The sequence below is a fragment of the Ahaetulla prasina genome, chromosome 6 (genome assembly GCF_028640845.1).
Source record: "Ahaetulla prasina isolate Xishuangbanna chromosome 6, ASM2864084v1, whole genome shotgun sequence".
Taxonomy (NCBI): Eukaryota; Metazoa; Chordata; class Lepidosauria; order Squamata; family Colubridae; genus Ahaetulla; species Ahaetulla prasina.
This window is the reverse complement of record NC_080544.1, coordinates 111863190-111886223: the sequence shown is the minus strand read 5'-3', so window position 1 is coordinate 111886223 and position 23034 is coordinate 111863190. Positions and strand designations below refer to the sequence as shown.

The window sequence follows — 23034 nt, the reverse complement described above, 5'->3', positions numbered from 1 at the left end:
GAATATCACTCACTCAGAGCAGCGAATTCGGCTTATCGTGTGGCTTCCCCATCTCTAATTAGGCCCCATGGCCTTCTTTTTTTTTTTTTTTTGAAAGAGCACCATGTTTTGTGCCAGCAGAGCCTTGCAGCTGGAGGGGTCCCTGTGCGCCCCCCCCCCAGGCAGCAAGGAGATCTGGCTGGGGAGGGTGTGTGTGGACTGTCTCTGCTGAGAGGCTCCGGAGTTCAAGGCTGGCGTGGGATTTAATCAACACATAAAGGAAACTCCATCCAAGCCGCCTCTCCCAGTGTGGTCTTCCAGCCATGCTGGACTTCTCTGGGCTGGGGATTATGGGAACTGAAGTCCAACCTGGCTTGAAAGGCTGCTGAACATTTTTGGCGGGGGGGGGGTGTCCCTATCCCACTGTCCATGTTCCACTCCTGCTATTGTCTATGGAAATTCTCAGTCCTCCAGGTCACCGTTGTCCCAAAGGGGATTTTTTTTTCAAGAGGCAACTGGACTTTCTAGGTTTTTTTTTCTTTGAAGAGGTTTCGCTTCTCATCCAAGAAGCTGCTGAAGAAGCTTCTTGGATGAGAAGCGAAACGTCTTCAAAGAAAAAAAACTCAGAAAGTCCAGTTGCCTCTTGGAAAAAAGCCGCTTTGGGACATTCCTGGTATTGTTTTTCCAGAACTTTTCTGCAAAGCTTTTGGCTTTATTGTTTTTTTTCCCCTCAATTATTTATTCAACTTTATGGTGCCCATCTACCTTATAATATATGACAGATATTTTGGTTTTTAATAGTGGTTTTCAAAAGCGAGGGTGCTTTTCAAAATCGGGTTAGGTCGAGACTTAACTGAGTTTGCATGAAATGATAAGCTGGGTCAAAGTTAACCTGAGTTAGGATTTTTTCTGGCTTGGAGGATTGTCCACATGTAGCTCCACATGTGCGACTTTGTGGTTTGTTGTAGTGCGTGAAACCAACTTATAGGGGACTAAAGGTTTAAATAACACTACCAAAAAATAAACCCGAAGCACTAATACTGTGATTGGCCACTAAAAGTAATTTAAACAAAAGGAAGTGTCATAAATAACTCCAAAATAACAGGACCAATACTACGGCTAGTCCTCAACGTATGACCACAATTGAGTCCAAAATTTCTGTTGTTAAGTGAGGCATTCGTTGAGTGAGTTTTGCCTCATTTTACTTTTATTATTATTATTATTCATTATTTATTCAATTTTTATACCGCCCTTCTCCCGAAGGACTCAGGGCGGTGTACAGCCAAAATAAAACAAACAATACAATATACAATTAAAACCCGAATTAAAAAACTTATTACACATTGGCCTAAGACTTTAAAAACAGAGAGAACTAAAAAACCCATTAAAATTCATAATAAAAATTTAAAAAAACCAATAAAAACTAATAAAATTTAAGCCAGCCCCGGGCGAATAAATAGATGTGTTTTCAATTCGCGGCGAAAGGTCCGAAGGTCAGGTATTTGGCGTAAACCCGGGGGAAGTTCGTTCCAGAGGGTGGGAGCCCCCACAGAGAAGGCCCTTCCCCTGGGGGCCGCCAGCCGACATTGTTTGGCGGACGGCACCCTGAGAAGTCCCTCTCTGTGAGAGCGTACGGGTCGGTGGGAGGCATGAGGTAACAGCAGGCGGTCCCGTAAGTACCCAGGCCCTAAGCCATGGAGCGCTTTAAAGGTAGTAACCAACACCTTAAAGTGCACTCGAAAGGCCACAGGTAGCCAGTGCAGTCTGCGCAGGAGCGGTGTTACGTGGGAGCTACGCGGGGCTCCTTCTATCACCCGCGCAGCTGCATTCTGGACTAACTGAAGCCTCCGAGTGCACTTCAAGGGGAGCCCCATGTAGAGAGCATTACAATAATCCAAGCGAGAGGTAACGAGCGCATGAGTGACTGTGCACAAGGCATCCCGGTCAAGGAAGGGGCGCAACTGCCGGACCAGGCGAACCTGGTGGAAGGCCCTCCTGGAGACGGCCGTCAAATGATCTTCAAACGACAGCCGATCATCCAGGAGGACACCCAAGTTGCGCACCCTGTCCTTTGGGGCCAATAACTCGCCTCCAACAGTCAGCCCCGGCTGCAGCTGACTGAATCGGGATGCCGGCATCCACAGCCACTCCGTCTTGGGCCTTTCTTGCCCTAGTTAAGTGAATCACTGCTGTTGAAAAGTGAGTCACACGGTCGTTAAGTGAATCTGGCTTCCCCCATGGACTTTGCTTGTCAGAAGGTCGCAAAAGGGGGTCACGTGATCCCGGGACACAGTGACCGTCGTAAATATGAGTCAATTGCCAAACATCTGAGTTTCAATCACATGATCATGGGATGCTGCAACGGTTGTAAGTGTGAAACACGGTCATGTTACTTTTCAGTGCTGTTGTAAACTTCAAACGGTCACTAAATGAATTGTTGTAAGTCGAGGACTACCGCAATTAAGAAATTCCCACATCCCTAAACTACTTTCATGCCGGACTGTTACTGCCTTCTTCGACAAAGTGACTAACTTACAGGCAGTCCTTGACTTATAACAGTTCGCTTAGTGACCGTTCAAAGTTACAAGGACACTGAAAAAAGATAGTTTTTCACACTTAACGACCGCTGCAGCCTCTCCACGGTCACAGGATCAAAATTCGGACAATTGACTCATATTTAGGACGGCCGCCGTGCCCCGGAGTTACGTGATTCCCTCTTTCGGGAATTTCTCACCAGCAACGGGGAAGCCAGGTTCACTTAAGAACCGTGTGACTAACTTAACCGCTGCAGTGATTCACTTAACAACGGTGGCAAGAAAGGTGGTAAAACGGGGCAAAACCCGGCTTGGCCAACGGCCTTGCTTAAGAACAGAAATTTGGGGCTCGATTGTGGTCGTACATTGAGGACTTCCTGTACTTTACAACAGGGGTCTCCAACCTTGGCAACTTGAAGACTTGTGGACTTCAACTCCCAGAATCCCTCAGCCAGCAAAGCTGGCCGAGGAACTCTGGGAGTTGAAGTCCACAAGTCTTCAAGTTGCCACGGTTGGAGACCCCTGCTTTACAACGTCAGGGTATTACCAGTTTATCCCACCCAAGACTACAATCCCCATCCTTCTCAGCTGGCACCTCCAAAGTCTGGAGTGGAGAATCCCTCGCAGCCTCTGATCATGGCCTTTACGGTGGGGAGGGTGTGTGTGTCTCTTATCTGGGGTCTTTCTGCGGTGGGCCACTCCCAGCTCACTTAGTGACGTGACACGAACCTCCGGTAGGGCAGGTTAATCCGGATTCGGCTTTTTCCAAAGTGTACACAGGCCCGAAAGGGTGTGAACACGATGGACCAGATTCCTCTTTGACGGACACCGGGGAGGGGAGGTCAAGTCAAATGGGGAGGGTGTGTGTGTGTGGAGTTTGGAAAGAAGGAGGAAGGAAGGAAGGAAGGAAGGAAGGAAGGAAGGAAGGAAGGAAGGAAGGGAGGAAGGCTGGAGAGAAGACACGATTTTAAAGGATTTCTCAGCCCCATCACCAAGTTTGTCTTAAAATCTGCCTTTTTTTTTTTTTGTCCTTTCCTGGCTCTTCAGGTGGTCTCCGGAATCAGAAGGTCTGAATTTGGGTGGGTGGGTAACTGGGTGGGCTGATGGATTTGGAATGAAGAGCAGCGATTTCCCAAAAATTTCAAAATTTGGGGAGCATCAATGCTGAGCCACGATGTGAACCTGGAGAAATTGGCTTTCGATGCAGGGCAGGGAGATGGGAGATTGGGGGGGGGGGCTTTCACTGGAATATTTTGGGGGGGGATCGGTAGCCCGATGGATGGGGGAATGGGCTTGGTCCCTAGTAGCTGCGCTTATTTGCACAAATTGATGTCGGTCTGTTTGTGTGTCTGATGCCGTGTCGGTCCTGTTAAGATTTGCCGACCTTAACAACTTTTAAGAGCCGTGGACTTCAACTCCCAGAATCCCCCAAACCTTCGCTTAGGGAGAACTCTTCCTGTGTCACTTTTTTTCAGGGCCGCTCTTAACTTTTGAACAGTCACTAAATGAATGGCTGTAAGTCGAGGATTGCCTGTATGTTTTACAGGATAGGAGGGGAAATTGCTGATTTAACATAGACTGTTAACTGGCTGCATGGGCATTTTACAAAGCTGAAGGTTTGTATTTGGAATTGTTTACTATGAGATGGGTGGCAGATAAATTCGATAGATAGAGATAAGTGATAGGATGGATGGATGGATGGATGGATGGATAGATAGATAGATAGATAGATAGATAGATAGATAGATAGATGGATGATAGGATAGATAGATGATAAATGGATAGATAGATGATGGATGGATGGATGGATGGATGGATGGATGGATAGATAGATAGATAGATAGATAGATAGATAGATAGATAGATAAGTGATAGAATAGATAGAATAGATAGATAGATAGATAGATATGATTTAAATATAGATAGATATAGATGATAGATAGATAGAAGGATAGATAGATAGATAGATAGAAGGGCCGTGATAGCTCAGGCTGTAAGAAGCCTGTTATTAGAACACAGCAGCCTGCAATTACTGCAGGTTCAAGCCCGGCCCAAGGTTGACTCAGCCTTCCATCCTTTATAAGGTAGGTAAAATGAGGACCCAGATTGTTGGGGGGGGCAATAAGTTGACTTTGTAAAAATATACAAATAGAATGAGACTATTGCCTTATACACTGTAAGCCGCCCTGAGTCTTCGGAGAAGGGTGGGATATAAATGTAAACAAAAAAAAAAGATAGAGAGATAAGTGATAGAATAGATAGATTAGATAGATAGATAGATAGATAGATAGATAGATAGATAGATAGATATGATTTAAATATATGATAGATAGATATAGATGATAGATAGATAGATGGATAGATAAATAGATAGGAGATAGATTGTAGATGAGAGATGGATAGAAATGATAGAGCTAGATGATGGGTGGATTGATGGATGGATGGATAGGAGAGAGAGGATAGATAGACGATAGATAATGATAGAGATAGATGAGAGATAGATTGTAAATGATAGATGGAAATGATAGAGATAGATGAGAGATTGAGGGATGGAGGGATAGATAGATAATTTAGATAGATAATTTATTTATTTAGCTAGATCGATACATAGATAGATATTTAGATAGAGAGACAGCGAGACAGATAGAAGCAGCAGATGAAAGATAGGTGGATAGATGGATGGATGATAGAGAGATAAATAGAGATAGACAGACCGACAGATAAATATTCTGGTGATTGGTGAGAACCAGAGACAACATCTGGGTTGTGTATTTGTACAGAGCAGCCGAGGGCTATTTTGGCAGACGGCTGATCCCGCAGGCCCCTCCAGCTGCATCGGCAGGAAACTAGGACACCCCTCAAGAGGAGCCCTTGAGCGAAGGAGAGACTGGCTTTTCCTGCCTTGCTCCTCAAACAGGTTTGGGGGGGTCTCAGCTCTGCTGGAGGGCAGGACGGCTCCAGCCCCACGTGCAATAATTAGAAGGGAATCAAAGTGTTGCAAAGGAAATTCACTTTGGGCCAATCTGTCGCATACAGGCAGCTCTCAAACTTCCCTTCATCAGCAAGACCGCTGTTGAGTGAGCTTTGCCCTGTTTTACGACTTCCTGACCGCTGTCGTTAAGTGAATCACGGGATGTTAATGTGACTCTGACTTTCCCCATTGGCTTTGCTGGTCAAAAGGGGATCGCCAATCCATCATGGATAGGAGCCGTTTGCCAAGCGGCTGAATTTTGATCATGTGACCACGGGGGGAGGCTGCAACAGTCGTAAGTGTGGAAAACGGTCACAAGTCGCTTTTTTCGGTGCCGTTGTAACTGAACGTTGTCACTAAAGGAGTGGTTGCAAATTGAGGATTATTTGAACTCTTGGAAGTGGCCTCTGGCTTTGTTTGTTGATTGAAGTTGTTAATTCAGAGTAACAGATTAACGGAGTTGTGAGGGACCCTGTAGGTCATCTAGTCCAACCCCACCCCACCCACCCCCGGCCCAACTAGGAGACCCTCCTACACCATTTCTGACAGATGGTAGTCCGGTCTCTTCTTGAAAGCTTCCAGGAAAGAAGCTCCCACCTCTTCTGAAGGCAACTTCTGTTCCATTGAATAGAGAATAACAGAGTTGGAAGGGACCCTGGAGGTCATCTAGTCCAACCCTCCCACCCAAGCAGGAGACCCCACACCATTTCTGACTGGTGGCAGTCCAGTCTCTTCTTGAAAGCCTCCAGGGATGAAGCTCCCACAACTTCCGAAGGCAACTTCTGTTCCATGGGTTGATTGTTCTCATTGTCAGAAAATTCCTCCTTATTTCCAGGTTGAATCTCTCCTTGTTCAGTTTCCATCCATTATTCCTTGTCTGGCCTTCGGGTGCTTTGGAGAATAGCTTGACCCCCAACTCCTCTCTGGGGCAGCCCCTCAAATATTGGAAGATGCTATCCTGTCTCCCCTGGTCCTTCTCTTCACTAGACCAGCCAGGCCCAGTTCCTGCAACCGTTCATCGTATGTTTTAGCCTCTAGTCCCCTAATCGTCTTTCTTGCTCTTCTCTGCGCTTTCTCTAGAGTCTCAACATCTTTTTTTATAGTGTGGTGACTAAAACTGGATGCCGTATTCCAGGTGTGGTCTTGCTAAGGCTTTACAGAGTGATATTAGTACCTCACTTGATCTTGATTGTATCCCTCTGTTAATGCAATTTAGGATTGCGTTGGCTTTTTTGGCGGCGGCTGCACATGGCTGGCTCATATTTAGCTGGTTGTCCACTAAGACTCTAAGATCCTTCTCACAGTTCCTGCTATTAAGCCTGGTTTCACCCAGTTTATATGTCTGCTTTTAGTTTTTTTCTTGCCTAAGTGTAAGACTTTACTTTTCTCTACATTGAAATTCATTTTGGTAGATAGATAGTGTTAGAGTCTGTCAAGATCCACCTGGATTTTGAGCCTATCTTCCAGGGTGTTGGCTATTCCTGCCAGCTTAGTATAATCTGCAAATTTAATAATAATAATAACAGAGTTGGAAGGGACCTTGGAGGTCTTCTAGTCCAACCCCCTGCCCAGGCAGGAAACCCTACACCATTTCAGACAAATGGCCATCCAACATTTTCTTTAAAATTTCCAGTGTTGGAGCATTCACAACTTCTGCAGGCAAGTTGTTCCACTGATTAATTGTTCTAACTGTCAGGAAATTTCTCCTTAGTTCTAAGTTGCTTCTCTCCTTGATTAGTTTCCACCCATTGCTTCTTGTTCTACCTCAGGTGCTTTGGAGAATAGCTTGACTCCCTCTTCTTTGTGGCAACCCCTGAGATATTGGAAGACTGCTATCATGTCTCCCCTAGTCCTTCTTTTCATTAAACTAGGCATACCCAGTTCCTGCAACCGTTCTTCATATGTTTTAGCCTCCAGTCCCCTAATCATCTTTGTTGCTCTTCTCTGCACTTCTTCTAGAAATTTGGTAAATTTCCTTTCTATTCCCTCATCTAAGTCGTTTATGAAATTCCTAGTATTCAAGATTCAGACTCTTGAGCTCTCCAAAGGAAGGATTGGTCAGTTTACAGGACGTCAAGAATTTGGTCTTCCTTATGGTGGTTTCCAATCAATCAGAATAGAGCGGGAATGGGACCTTGGAGGTCTTCTAGTCCAACCTCCTGAATGCAGAGAAATGGAACAAAGAGGAGGTTAAAACATACGAAGAACAGCTGCAGGAATTGGGTATTTCTAGTCTAGGGAAGAGAAGGACTGGGGGGGGGGAGACACAATAGCAGTCTTCATTTGAGGGGCTGCCCCCAAGACTTGACAGACTTGAACATTGGGCGCTATCTAACAAAATGAAATTCAACAGCGAAAAAAGTAAGGTTCTACATTTAGGCAAAAAACCCAAAATGCACAGGTACCGTATATGTGGTACCTGTAGTACCTGTGAGAGGGATCTTGGAGTCCTAGTGGACAACCATTTAGATATGAGCAAGCAGTGTGCAGCTGCTGCTTAAAAAGCCAACACAGTTCTGGGCTGCATAAACAGAGGGATAGAATCAAGATCAGTGAAGTGTTCATACCACTTTGTAAGGCCACACTTGGAATATTGCAATCAGTTTTGGTCGCCACGATGTAAAAAAGATGCTGAGACTCTAGAAAGAGTGCAGAGAAGAGCAACAAAGATGATTAGGGGACTGGAGGCTAAAACATATGAAGAACGGTTGCAGGAACTGGGTATGTCTAGTTTAATAAAAAGAAGGACTAGGGGAGACCTGATAGCAGCCTTCCAATATCTCAGGGGTTGCCTGAGAAAGAAGAGGGAGTCTGGCTGTTCTCCAAAGCACCTGAGGGTAGAACAAGAAGCAATGGGTGGAAGCTGATCAAGGAGAGAAGCAACTTAGAACTAAGGAGAAATTTCTGACAATTAGAACAATTAATAAGTGGAACGACTTGCCTGCAGAAGTTGTGAATGCTCCAACACTGGAAGTTTTTAAGAAAATGTTGGATAACCATCTGTCTGAGATGGTGTAGGGTTTCCTGCCTGGGCAGGGGGTTGGACTAGAAGGCCTCCAAGGTCCCTTCCAACTCTGTTGTTGTTATATTGTTAAGAGATGGGATCAACCTATTGTCTAAAGCACCTGAACCAAGAGCAAGTGGAAATCGTAACTAACCTGGAACTTAAGTAGAAACTTCCAGACAATGAGGACAATTAACCAGTGGAATGGCTTGCCACCAGGAATTGTGGGTGCTTCATCACTGGAGGTTTTTAAGAAGAGATTGGACAACCGTTTGTCTCAATTGGTGTTTGGGTCTCCTGCTTGAGCAGGGGGCTGGACTAGAAGACCTCCAAAGTCCCTTCCAGCTCTGTTATTCTGTTCTTCTATTCTGCAAAGCACCTGAAGGCAGCACAAGAAGCAACGAATGGAAATCGTAACCAAGGAGAGAAGCAACCTGGAATTGAGGAGAAACAATCAAGCAGTGGAACAGCTTACCACCAGAAGTCGTGGGTGCTCCATCACAGCATGTTTTGAAGAAGAGATTGGACAACCGTTTGGGTCAAAAGGTATTCCTGCTTGAGCAGGGGGCTGGACTAGACGACCTCTGAGGTCCCTTTCCAACTCTGTTTAGCCCAGGAGTGATTGTGGCTGGTTTGAGACCAGAAATTGTGGTTTTTGGAGAGCCAGACATTCTGTCCGGTAAACAGGAAGACCTCGATAGCCCCCTCCCCAGGCCCTTTTCCCCCACCTCCCTTTGCAGAAGCGCTGATCTTAGATCCGGTCAGCTGTTCTCCCTAGGGTCCGTCTGGAAGACAAGAGCGCAGTGTGCAGCCGCCAGGGCAGTTCAGAGATCATGTGGACAAACCCTTCTCCTACTTTCCCAGCTGTGTTGACATGAGAGCGAAGAACTCCGAGGTGCTTTGTCCCCCCATGCGGCTAGTCCTCAGGGTGCTATTACAGCAGGATAGGACCACCTCCCACACAGTTCCCGGGACGTGGGCCAAAGAGGTCGGTTTAAACGCAACCTTTAGCAAATCAGTGGCCTTCGCTATTTCCTGCTGTTTACATTCTATATTTTGTATTCTAAAATTGAAGGGTTCCAATATTCTAAAATTTATTGGTTCAATCGGCTTCGTTTTCACATTTTAAAAGCCATTAACAGTAGACATAAGAATTCCAGAAGGGTCAATCAAATAACAGAACATAAAAGTCACCCACAACTTTTTTAAACCGCCATTTTAAAAGGTTGGTTAATGGATCAATATTTCAAGAGTGATCCTGCTATTTTTTTTTTCAACACTGGGAAGCAAAAAAAGCTGATAATTACCTATTTCCAATTTTTTTTAAAAAAATTTACACAGTCATATCTTAACATCATTTGCGAATAATTTACAGAACAAGGGTAGGCAACCAAGCAAATTTTGTCTCCGGAGGTTGTGAACACGGAAGCTTTTCAGAAAAAACTGGAGAACCATTTGTCTGAAATGGTATAAGGGTTGGTGGTTGGACTAGAAGACCTCCAAGGTCCCTTCCAACTCTGTTATTCTAGTCTAATCTAGTCTAGTCTAGTCTATAGTCTAGTCTTTTAATCTATTCTATATTTTATTCTACTCTATAGTCTATATTCTATTCTATTCTACTCTATTCTGTATTCTTACTGTACTCTACTCTACTCTACTCTTCAAGAGAGATTGGGACTAACCATATTAAGAGTTGTCTGTAAACACTTGAGTGCCATCAGGGTTAATGCATCAGAAAGCAAGGCAAGAAACTAATCCAGGAGAGAAGCAACCTGGAATTAAGGAGAAACTTCCTAACAGTGAGGACAATTAACCAGTGGAACAACTTGCCACCAGAAGTGGTGGGTGTTCCATCACTGGAGGCTTTTAAGAAGAGGCTGGACAACCTACGTGTCAAATGGCATAGGATCTCCTGCTTGAGCAGGGGGCTGGACTAGAAGACCTCCACGGTTCCCTTCCAGCTCTCTTCTGATTCTGATCCGGCGCCCAAGAGCTAGGAGTGGGTGCAATTTGCAAACTAAACTCGGGGACAAGAACACAGAAGCCTAAGGCTGGAAAGGGCCCCTCTAGAGGTCTTCTAGTCCAACCAACCAGCCTTAACCCCAGCCATCCTGGACGAAGGGGTTTGTCCCCCACGGTCTTGAACGTTCTAGAAATTTCTCCTTTTTGCCAGCCTGTATCCTCCTGTGGGAATCTTGGCAGCAGATGTCGTGTTTTCTTGTCTCTTGGCTTATCATCCCCTTCGGCCAACATCGATCGTCCGGCTCCCCTTCCCAGGGAAAGGAGCTCCGCTTTTCAGGAATTTCTCCTGCATTCAAGGCTGGAAGTCGCTGGGAAGCCCGTTTTGCAGGGGGTGGGTGGGAATCCCTCTCGGAGCCTCACAGGAAATTGTCTGTCCAGCCCCGTTGTTCAATGTGTGACCTCTTGGCAGCCGCCCGGCCGAGCATTCCCGGCGAATACCAAGGGGTCTGTGTTGCACGGGGCCCACGAGGAGGAGGAGAAGGAGGAGGAGGAGGGGGCAGAGTAGTGGCCTTCCCCGAGGACTGACCGGAGGGGAGGGGAGGATGAAGAACACGCCTGCTGGCAACTCAAAGTCTCCGCCGCTGCGAAGCACAACAAGATTATTTTATTTTTTTTGCAAGGAGCAATCATCTTCAATCGGTTGCAAGATCCTTCTGCTGTTGCAAACGAAAGGGCTGGGAACCTTATCTCCTCCCCTCCCATACACACACATTTTGGGTCCTGTGGGCGCTGCAGGGGGAGGTTTTGCCTGGGGAGTGGGGAGTGGGCTTGGGGAGGGCGGGTGTCAAGCAGGAAGAAAGTGGCCGGAGGATTAGGACGGCAGCTGTGGATTTTTGAAGCTGGAGGGAATGTTTTCTTTGGATGGTGGAAAAGGAGACGAGACAAGGCAGGAGAAGAAGCAACAACGGATGGAAACCAATCAAAGAGAGATTTCAGTTTGGAATTAAAGAGGAAACTTCCCAACGGCGGGCGAGGACGATTAACCAGCGGGGCAGCTGTGGCGGGTTCTTTTCTCGCTGGAGGTTTTTAAGAAGAGACCGGAACATCCATTGGTCTGAAATGGTCTAGGGTCTCCTGCTCGAGCAGGAAGGGTGGGGTTGGACTAGAAAACCTCTCGAGGTCCCTTCCAGCTCTGTAACCGATTGATTCAGGAGGAGGGTTCAAGGGATCGTTTTTGCGGATGGATCTGGGTTTCTCTGCTGACCTCGGCCACCTAGGATGGAAGACGGGGGTCTTTGCAAAGGAATTTGGGAAACTCTTCGCCTAAATGGATTTTATCTCCAAAGAAGCCGGCGCTGGATGAGGGTTGAGTTTTGCATTTCGGGAGATTTACTGAATCTTTCATAACCGGACTAATTCAAAGATTTGGCTGCAGTTTCCTAAGCGCATCTGTTTCTCTCTGGTTGCGCCACTCGAATCCAGAACTGAGACAGACAGAGGCTGGTTGGGTAGCAAGGACCAGCATCTCCAGAGCACCTGAAGGCAGGACGAAGAAGGATGGAAACCTATCAAGGAGAGAAGCAACTTGGAATTAAGGAGGAATTTCCTGACGGGGAGTCCAATTAACCAGCGGAACAGCTTGCTACCACGAGTTGTAGGTGCCTCCATCACTGGAGGTTTCTAAGAAGAAATTGGAGAGCCTATTGTCTGGAACAGTATAGGGTCTCCTGCTTGAATAGAGGGTTGGACTAGAAGACCTCCAAGGTCCCTTCCATCTCTTGTTATTCTGTGATCCGCCCAGCCAGGATGCAGCGTTTTGAGGCCTGGCGTCGCTCCTTCCTGTTTCTTTCCCGTTTCCGGGTTTACAAGGTAAGGAAGTGCCTGACGTCGCCCCAAAATTTCCCCCTCAGCACGGTTTTCTCCGGTTGTCCCCACCCAATGTGTCTTTGATTCCAGAATGCAGCTTGGCTTGCTTGCTAGAGTCATCTCCCGTCCTGCTCTCTGCAGGGATCAACCTGCAGCATCCTGCATCCTATGTTCTTTGGGGTGCAATATACGATGGATCGGGATTCAGGAAATTTGCCTCTGGAGATTTGAAAAAGGGGATTCTTTTCCTGAAGGAAAAGGAAGATATTTTCCCTGTATTAATGTCTCGGCTTCTTTTAGAGAGCTGTAGAGCCTCCTTGGACAGCAGAAGTCAGCTGTATAATGGAGTATACAGAGTGAAGAAGGCTGAATCTGCCTTCTTCTATCTGCGTGTGCCAGTTCACTATATCATACAGGTAATCCTTGACTTACGTACAGAATTGAGGCCGGTTTCCATTGCTTAGCAAGGCGGTTGTTAAGTGAGTCAAACCTGATTTTACGTCTGTTTTTGCCATGGATGTTAAGCGAATCACTGCTGTTGTTACGTGAACCATGCGGTCGTTAAGCGAATCCTGCTTTCCCCGATTACAGGTAGTCCTTGGCTTACGATGCCAATTGAGCCCAAAGTTTTACGTTCCTAAGCGAGACATTAAATGAGCTTTGTCCCCGTCTTACGACCTTTCTTGCCACAGTTCTTAAAGTGAACACTGGAGTTGTTACGTTTGTCACATGGTCGTTAAAGTGAATCCGGCTTCCCCATGGGCTTTGCGTGGCAGAAGGTCGCAAAAGGGGATCATGTGACCCGGGGACACTGCGACCGTCGTAAATGTGAGTCAGTTGCCAAAAATCTGAGTTTTGATCCTGTGGAAGCTGCAACGGTTGTTAAGTGTGAAAAACATAATTCATTTTTTTCAGTGCTGGTGTAACTGAACTGGTAGTAAGTCGAGGCTTACGTGTAGATCAGATCACGCTTGGATGCCTGTCCGTCATAAACGTTAGGAGTGGTTGTAAGTCACTTCTTTTCAGTGTCAAAATGGTCACTAACCAAGCCGTTGTAAGTCGAGGCCTACCTGTAGCTCAGAATTTGTATGCAAAGACTAGGCTCGGGGGCCCATCTGTCATAAACCCAAGGATTGGGTTGTAAATCACTTTTTTCCAGTGCCAAAACCGTCACTAACCAAGCCATTGTAAGTTGAGGCCTGGCTGCAGCTCAGAATTTGCACAGAAAAAGCCGCTCGGGAGCCCGTCTGTCATAAATCTGCCGGCTCCCTCTTGTGCAAACAGACGTTGGCTACATAACGTGGGAACTGCAGTGCTCAGGATTCCTCAAAACGTGGAACGCCGGGCCACGCTTGACCCGTGGACGGACCACTTGTGAGAAAGGCCCCGAGTTGCGTAAGCTGCTTTCTTCGGGCCTCCCTTGTAACTTTTCTCCGTGTCGCAATGGAAAGAAGCGTGACCTGACCCACAATTCGTCTCCAAACAACACCGAGCAATAGTTACTCATTCCTCATTTCCTCTCCAGACTCCTCTTCGTCTCTCGCCAAGGAATTCTTGGCCAAAAAATATTTTGTTTTTTTAATGGCTGCAACATCTGGGCTGCCATACCTGCAGGGAGACACCGGGGGGCAGCAGAGAGTCATTCGGGGTGGGGTGGGGTTGCAGATTTTGAACAGGTGTCCGGATTCAGAGATAACAGGTCAGATAAACCTGTTTGGCTGCGCTGGGCAGGTTGCGAGGAAGCTTTGCGATGGGTTATTGTTGTCGTTCTGGAAGTGGAAAAATTTCAGGCCTTGAAGAGACAGAGTGGAAAAAAAGGCCGGAAAGAGAAAGAGCAGGCACTAAAGGAAAAGTCGGTTAAAAGGAGGGAAATAAGGACGGGCGTGTTTGGAAGCCCTCTGATTTAGTATTATTTTAGTATTTTTATAAAACATTTAGTATTCATTTGTATCTTATCTCACCTGTATTATTTTTATAAATAAGCCAAAAATAGTGAGCATACCTATTACTCCTTCCTTCCTTCCCCTCCCTCCCTCCTCTTCTCCTCTTCCTTCCTTCCTTTTCTCCCTTTTTCTTCTTTCATCTCTGCCTCCCTTCCTTTTCTTCCTTCCTCCTTCCCTCTCTTCCCATCTTCTTCCTTCCTTCTTTCCCTTCCTTTTTCTGCCTTTCTCTCTGCCTCCCTTCCTCCTTCCTTCCCTCCCTCCTCTTCCCATCTCCTTCTTTCCTTCTTTCCCTTTTTCTTCCTTCATCTCTGCCTCCTTCCTTTCTTCCTTCTTTGTTCCTTCCTTCCTTATCTCCTCCCTCTTCCCTCCTTTTCTCATCTCACTCCTTTCCTCCCTCTCTTCCTCCCTTCCTTCCCCTCCTTTCTTTCCTTTCCTTCCCATCCTGTCTCTACCATTCGTTCCTTCCTTCCTTTCATTTTTTCTTTCCTTCATTCCTTCCCCTATACATCCATCCTTCCTTCCCCCACTCTTGCTTTCTCCCTTCCTTTCGCTATCCATCCATCTGTCCTTCCTTCCCTCACTTGCTTTCTCCCTCCCTCCCTCTTGCTTTCTCCCTTCTTTCCTTCCTTCCTCTGTTCATCCATCTGTCCTTCTTTCCCTCACTTGCTTTCTCCCCTTCCTCCCTCTTGCCTTCTCCCTTCTTTCCTTCCTTCCTCTCTCCATCCATCTGTCCTTCCTTCCCTCACTTGCCTTCTCCCTTCTTTCCTTCCTTCCTCTGTTCATCCATCTGTCCTTCTTTCCCTCACTTGCTTTCTCCCTCCCTCCCTCTTGCCTTCTCCCTTCTTTCCTTCCTTCCTCTGTCCATCCATCTGTCCTTCCTTCCCTCACTTGCTTTCTCCCTCCCTCCCTCTTGCTTTCTCCTTTCCTTCCTTCCTCTATCCATCCATCCATCCATCTTTCCCTCACTTGCTTTCTCGCTTCCTCTTGTTTTCTCCCTTTCTTCCCTCCCTCCCTCCCTCTATTTCTTTTTTCTTTTATCTTCTGGCCTCGCAATCTTTTCTCCTATCCAGCTTCAAATCCCCCCCACTCCCTCCCCTGCTCCATTTGCGCTGCCTTGCCCTGCTCGTTCAGCTTAACGTTGCACCCGGGCGATGTCGCTTGTGCGATGATTCCTCCAGTTGTGCCAGTGGGCCAACTTCTTTTTCGCAGCCCGGGGAAAATGGGTGAATTCAGTGCCCGGGCAATGCCCGGTGTGGGCACGCAGCCCTTGTGTCAGGGATCCAGGGAGAACAATTGTTTTCTTTCGCAGGGCTTGTGGGGTGAAAGGACGGGGGCGGATTTGTCCCTTGGTAGTCCAGGGTGAACAGCTGCTATCCTTGGAAGGCAGTCAAACAGGCTTCCAGAAAGAGGCAGATGTTCAAAATGGGAGAGTGGTTGAATGGCCTTCAGTTAAGGCTCTAGCGCACCTGCAGTTGTAGGCCTGATGTTAAAGAGGAAGGACAGATTTATTATTTATTTATTTATTTATTTATTCGTACTTTTATACCGCCCTATCTCCCTAGGGACTCAGGGCGGTGTACAGCCATATAAAAACACATAAATATACAAAGTAAAACATTCATCTAAAAAACTTATTATATAGGCCAAAATTTAAAATAGACATATAAACAATAAAACCCAATTTAAAACCAAATCTAAAATTTAGACATTTAAAATTTTTAAATTTTTAAAAAATCTATTCCAGTCCTGCGCAAATAAATAGATGTGTCTTGAGCTCGCGGCGGAAGGTCCGAAGGTCAGGAAGTTGACGAAGTCCTGGGGGAAGCTCGTTCCAGAGGGTGGGAGCCCCCACAGAAAAGGCCCTTCCCCTGGGCGTCGCCAGTCGGCACTGCCTGGCCGACGGCACCCTGAGGAGTCCCTCCCTGTGAGAGCGCACGGGCCGGTGGGAGGCATTCGGTGGCAGCAGACGGTCCCGTAAGTAACCCGGACCTATGCCATGGAGCGCTTTGAAGATCATTACCAAAACCTTGAAGCGCACCTGGAAAACCACAGGTAGCCAGTGCAGTCTGCGCAGGAGGGGTGTTACATGGGAGCCACGAGGGGCTCCCTCTATCACCCGCGCAGCCGCATTCTGAACTACCTGGAGTCTCCGGGTGCTCCTCAAGGGGAGCCCCATGTAGAGAGCATTGCAGTAGTCCAGAAGCCCAAAATGACAGGAACAGCTACATAAATCATGCAAAAGGAACTTGCTGATGGAAAGCCAGTCATTTAAGGCAGGGGTCTCAGCTTTGCTGGCTGAGGGACTCTGGGAGTTGAAGTCCACAAGTCTTAAAGGGACCAAGGTCGGAGACCCCTGATTTAAGGGATAAAGAGGCTTGCCTGGATCTCTTGCCTCTGAGAAGCTTGTTTTAGCATAGCATAACGTAACATAACATAACATAACATAACATAACAACAGAGTTGGAAGGGACCTTGGAGGTCTTCTAGTCCAACCCCCTGCCCAGGCAGGAAACTCTGCACCATTTCAGACAAATGGCTATCCAACATTTTCTTAAAAACTTCCAGAGTTGGAGCATTCACAACTTCTGCAGGCAAGTCGTTCCACTGATTAATTGTTCTCACTGTCAGGAAATTTCTCCTTAGTTCTAAGTTGCTTCTCTCCTTGATTAGTTTCCACCCATTGCTTCTTGTTCTACCCTCAGGTGCTTTGGAGAATAGCTTGACCTCCAAATCTTCTTTGGGGCAGCCCCTGAGATATTGGAACACTGCTATCATGTCTCCCCTAGTCCTTCTTTTTATTAAACTAGACTTTTCAACCTAGAGATTTTCTAGGTGCAGAGCAGCCAGTTAAACATAGGTAGCTCCGTCTTTTGCAGGAGAAAAAGGAAGGAAGGAAGAGAAAAGAAAGAAAGAGAAAGAAACAAAGAATGAATGAATGAATAGTGGGGTCAATCATGAGCTGGTCAGGATTGAACTGTTGGCTGTGGGCAGAGTCAGCTGCAATGCTGTATTCTAACCACTGAGGGAGGGAGGGAGGGAAGGAAGGAAGGAACAGCAGAATAGCACTTAAGACTTCTATACCGCCCCACATTGCTTTCCAGCCCTTTCTTAAGCGGTTTACAGAGTCAGCCTCTTGCCCCCAACAATCTGGGTCCTCATTTCACCGACTTTGGAAGGATGGTTAAAGACTACTTCAGCTTTAATTGCAATAATACTAGAGCAACTAATAGATTTAAAGTTAATGTCAACCGCTTTAATCTAGATTGCAGAAAATATGACTTCTGTAACAGAATCATCAGTGCTTGGAACACTTTACCTGACTCTGTGGTCTCTTCCCATAATCCTAAAAGCTTCAACCAAAAACTTTCTACTATTGACCTCACCCCATTCCTAAGAGGACCATAAGGGGCGTGCATAAGCGCACAAACGTGCCTACCGTTCCTGTCCTATTGTTTTTCTTTTCTTCTTTCTATATATATGCTTATACCTCCTTATATTTACCCATATATGTTTATATACTATATAATCTTTTGTATGATTCCTACATATATTGTTGTGACAAAATAAATAAATAAATAAATAAATGGAAGGCTGAGTCAATCTTGAGCCGGTCAGGTCGAACTGCTGGCTGTGGGCAGACTCAGTCTGCAGTGCTGTATTCTAGCCACCATGGATGGGTGGTGAAAGGAAGGAAGGAAGGAAGGAAGGAAGGAAGGAAGGAAGGAAGGAAGGAAGGAAGGAAGGAAGGAAGGAAGGAAGGAAGGAAGGAAGGAAGGAAGGAAGAGGGAGGGAGGGAGGGAGGGATTGAGGACTTCTTATAATGAGAACAATTAGCCAGTGGAACCACTTGCCACAAGAAGCTGTGGGTGCTCCATCACTGGAAGTTTTTAAGAAGAGATTGGACAACCATTTGTCTGAAATGGTCTAGGGCAGGGATGTCCAAACTTGGCCCCTTGAAGAGTGGTGGACTTCAACTCCCGGAATTCCCCAGCAAGCACTTGCTCATGTTTATAGCTCATGCTGGCTGGGGAATTCTGGGAGTTGAAGTCCACCATTCTTCAAAGGGCCAAGTTTGGACACCCCTGGTCTAGGGTCTCCTGCTTGTGCAGGTGGATGGACTAGAAGACCTCCATGGGCCCTTCCAGCTCTGTTCTGAGTGATTTGAGCATTGATTCTTATTCCAAGAGTAATTTCCACCCAGCTGCAAAAAAAAAAAGCAGCTGAATGCTGGCATTGGAACATTGGGTCCCAGGACTGCTGTTCGTGCACAGCTGTTTTTCTCTTTCCCCCCTCCTTCCTCTCCTCCCTTCCTCTTCCTCCTCAATTCTTCCTGATCCTCCCCGCCCCTCCCCAGTTGCATTTTTTTAACTGCTCCATCCCACCTCCTTCAGACCGGTTCCCAGGACCCAGGGGTTGTCATTTCCTGCACAATCTCGCACCTTTTCCGCCCGAGCGGTTGTGATGCAAAATCCAGATCCCGCTTGGCACGGGTTTTTTCGACCGTGAGTCGCATGTGGAATCGTTTGGAAACCTGAACAAAAGCCCCGTTTGTCTCCCATATACACTATGTGCCTCTTGGGGTGGGGTGGGGAAGAAAGGGGGGGCTGGACACCCACTCCCCTCGGATGGAGACAGAGGGAGGGGGGACTGCTGATGAAGGTGCCAGCTGCTGCTCCGTTTCGTGCCAGAGCCGGCAGGGTGACGTGCGCACATGGCAGAGCGGGTAGGGATGGGGGTTGGGTGGGAAGCAGGCCACGGGGGCTGGGGGCTGGGAAATAGGAAGCAAGCAAGCTTCCTCTCTCCGGAGGCCAACATTGGAGCACTTTCAGGTTTATTTACTTATTTGCATCCTGCCTTTATTATTTTTCTAAAAATACTCAGGGCGTCGCACTGAACATGATACACTTCTTCTTCCTCCTCCAATTTTCTGCACCACAACAACCCTGGCAAGGTGGGTTGGGTGGAGAGAGGGACTGGCTCAAAGTCACTCAGCCGGCTTTCATGCCTAAGGTGGAACTAGAACTCATCGTCTCCTGGTGATTGGCCCAAAGTCACCCAGCTGGCTTTCATGGCTAAGGCAGGACTAGAACTCCTGGTGATTGGCCCAAAGTCACTCAGCTTTCATGCCTGACTAGAACTCACCGTTTCCTGGTGATTCACCCAAAGTCACTCAGCTTTCATGCCTAAGGCAGGACTAGAACTCACCGTCTCCTGGTGATTGGCCCAAAGTCACTCAGCTTTCATGCCTAAGGCGGGACTAGAACTCACCGTCTCCTGGTGATTGGCCCAAAGTCACCCAGCCATCTTTGATGCCTAAGGCAGGACTAGAACTCACCGTCTCCTGGTGATTGGCCCAAAGTCACCCAGCAGGCTTTCATGCCTAAGGCAGGACTAGAAGTCACCGTCTCCTGGAGATTGGCCCAAAGTCACCTGGCTGGCTTTCCTGCCTAAGGTGGGACTAGAACTCGCCATCTCCTGGTGATTGGCCCAAAGTCATCCAACTGGCTTTCATGGCTAAGGAGGGACTACAACTCACTGTTTCCTGGTGGTTGACTTTTGGCCAATCACCTAAATCATCAATTTAGGTGATTGGCCTAAAGTCACCCACCTGGCTTTCATGCCTAAGGCAGGACTTGAACTCACTGTCTCCTAGTGATTGGCCCAAAGTCAACCAGCTGGCTTTCATGCCTAAATTGGAGCTAGAACTCACCGACTCCCAGTTTCCAGCGCAGGCAAAAAAAAAACACAACAACCAACAAGCTCAGGGAACACCAAGGACTCAACAGAGGTGATAGATCTCATGTGTCTGATGACACCATTGTGCAAACAATCGTAGTGTTTATGTCACTGGTAACATCTCCACGGCTTCACCTTCACTCCTCTCACGTGGCTTTCTCTCCTCATTAGTCCTCAGCCAACACCTTTAACGGACAGTCCTTGGCCAACATCTGCCCATTAGGGCTATCCATCGTAGCAGTTGCAAAACGGGTCCTTCGCATGGAAAACGGACTCGGTTTTATGACTTTCTCGGGCCGGTCGTTAAGTGAGCACTGCCAGTGTAAGTGGAACCCTGCGGTCATTAAGCGAAAGCTGCAATCGTTAAGTGAGCCCGTCGCTCGCTATGGTGCAGCTTGCCAAAAAGTGAAAGGAAAGACTTTTAATAAAACAGTTGTAAAATGAGGTCACACAATTGCCAGACGCTGCAAAGAGCCATAAATAAACTCAAGACATACGGGTTGCCGTATGTCTTGAGTTCTGAATTGAGCTAGAATTCTGGGAGTTGGTCCATAGGTCTTCAGGTTGCCATGGTTGAACACTCTTGAGCCTAGAACATCTGCACTGGGTTCCACTAACAAGGCTGATTACAGTGGGTGTAATAATAAAATTTCTTCCAGAAGTTCTCTAGAACTTCTAGGATGGTCTAGAGATGGTTGGATAATTAACGACCGGCCCGAGTCTGGCTGGTGTTTTTGGTGTCTTCTCAGCTTCCGCGGGCAACGTTTAGCTCTTCCACAGGGTTTAGGAAGATGGGGTATCCCTTGAGGAACACTTCCGTGATCCTCGGTGGTGGCCGTCCATCCTGACGTGGGTCTCCTTTTCCAGAAGTTGAGCTGTGGCATGCAGGCTGATGAAGGGACTGACTGGTTACTCGAACTCCTGACCGAAGTCCAGCTTCAACAGTACTTCCTCCGAATCCGCGATGACCTCAACGTCACTCGCCTGTCGCACTTCGAGTATGTCAAGAATGAGGATCTGGAGAAAATCGGAATGGGGAGACCGGGTGAGTGGTCCTTTAGCCCTCTCTGGGCGTTTCGCAAAATTAGGTGAGAAGGAGCCATTTTAGAGCAGGGGTCTCCAACCTTGTCAGCTTTAAGACTTGTGGACTTCAACTCCCAGAATTCCTCAGCCAGTTTTGCTTACTCTTTTGTAATCCCTTCCTCTGCAATCTCTCCATTTTGGGGGTAAGAGAAAAAGAAACAGACACGTCTGGCTAAGGAACTCTGGGAGCTGAAGTCCACAACTCTTAAAGTTGACAAGGTTGGAGGTTTGTGTTTTAGAGGGTTTTGTAATTCTGCAACTCTCATTTCGGAGGCCAAAATTTCTTTCGCTAAGTGAGACAGTTGTTAAGTGAGTTTTGGCTCGTTTAATTATTTAATTAATTTAATTAATTAATTAATAATTAGAACTGCAGAAAAAATAATTGCTACCAACCTGCCTTCCATTGAGGACCTGTATACTGCACGAATCAAGAAGAGGGCCGTGAAAATATTTGCAGATCCCTCGCATCCTGGATATAAACTGTTTCAACTCCTACCCTCAAAACGACGCTATAGAGCACTGCACACCAGAACAACTAGACACAAGAACAGTTTTTTCCCGAAGGCCATCACTCTGCTAAACAAATAATTCCCTCAACACTGTCAGACTATTTACTGAATCTGCACTACTATTAATCTTCTCATAGTTCCCATCACCAATCTCTTTCCACTTATGACTGTATGACTATAACTTGTTGCTGGCAATCCTTATGATTTATATTGATATATTGACCATCAATTGTGTTGTAAATGTTGTACCTTGATGAACGTATCTTTTCTTTTATGTCCACTGAGAGCATCTGCACCAAGACAAATTCCTTGTGTGTCCAATCCACACTTGGCCAATAAAAAAATTCTATTCTATTCTATTCTATTCTATTCTATTCTATTCTATTTTACGATCTCCCTTGCTGCAGTTGTTAAGTGAGTCACATGGTTGTTAAGTGAATCTTGGATTCCCTGTTGACGTTGCTTGTCAAAAGGGATCACGTGACCCTGGGAAACCGCAACCGTCATAAATATGGGCCAATTTCCAGACCACGGGGCTGCTGCAACGGACGTTAAGCGTGAAAAATGATCAGAAGTCACTTTTTTCAGCCCTGCTGTAACTTCCAATGGTCACTAAATGAACTGTTGTAAGACAAGGACTATCTATAACGCAGAGGACCAATTTTAAAGCCATTTTTTCATGTGCAGATAGTCCTCGACCTGCGACCACAGTGGAGCCCACAAATTCCATTGCTAAGCAAGACAGTGAAATGAATTGTTGTTGCTAAGCAAGACAGTTAAACGAGCTGTGTCCCGTTTTACGACTGTTTTTGCCACTCTTAAGCAAGCGGTTGTTAAGCGAATCTGGTTTTCCCCCCATTGAATTGGTTTCTCGGAAGCCGGCTGGAAATGGGATCGCAAAATGGGATCCTGTAATCCTGGGGCATTGCCACCATCCATGCCAGTTGCTAAGTGCCTGAATTTTGATCATGTGACCACAGGGAGGGGTGCTGAAACGGTTGTAACTATGAAAAACTGTCATAAGTCACTTTTTCCAGGGTTATTGGAAATTCAGTCACTAAGTGGACTGCTGTAACTCGAGGACTAGCTGTAAGCAAAGTTTGAGAACTTCTTATTCAGTATTTTGCAACTGGGTGGATTGGATTAAAATGGAGCTCGTAGCGACAACTTTCGGTAATGTTGGTGGAATTACCTAGCTCAGGGGTCTGCAAACTTGGCTCTTTTAAGACTTGTGGACTTCAACTCCTAGAGTTGAAAAGTCCTAGAGTTAAAAAGCAAAGCTGGCTGAGGAACTCTAGGAGTTGAAGTCCACAAGTCTTAAAAGAGCCAAGTTTGCAGACCCCTGACCTAGCCCAAAAAGGCTTCCAACATGGGAGCAAATACGTAGAATAAAACATTCTGGAGAGGAGTTAATTTTTTCCTAGTTTTGTGACCGCCTGTTGTTTAT

At 46.6% G+C, this 23034-nt stretch overlaps 1 protein-coding gene across 6 annotated transcripts in view; it reads left to right on the top strand.

Moving 5' to 3' along the window:
* TNK2 (tyrosine kinase non receptor 2) overlaps positions 1-23034 on the top strand; it is a 103771-nt gene that overhangs the window by 17799 nt on the left and 62938 nt on the right. For 2 of the 6 annotated variants that reach the window (XM_058187797.1, XM_058187795.1), the window contains one exon: positions 20863-21040. The exons of 1 other annotated variant lie outside the window; for it this stretch is intronic. In XM_058187797.1, the coding sequence (XP_058043780.1) occupies positions 20863-21040 (178 nt within the window). Of the gene's footprint in view, positions 1-8864; positions 9035-11059; positions 12320-20862; positions 21041-23034 lie in introns of those variants that run through there. 3 more of the 6 variants (XM_058187798.1, XM_058187796.1, XM_058187799.1) reach the window with 3 other exon arrangements.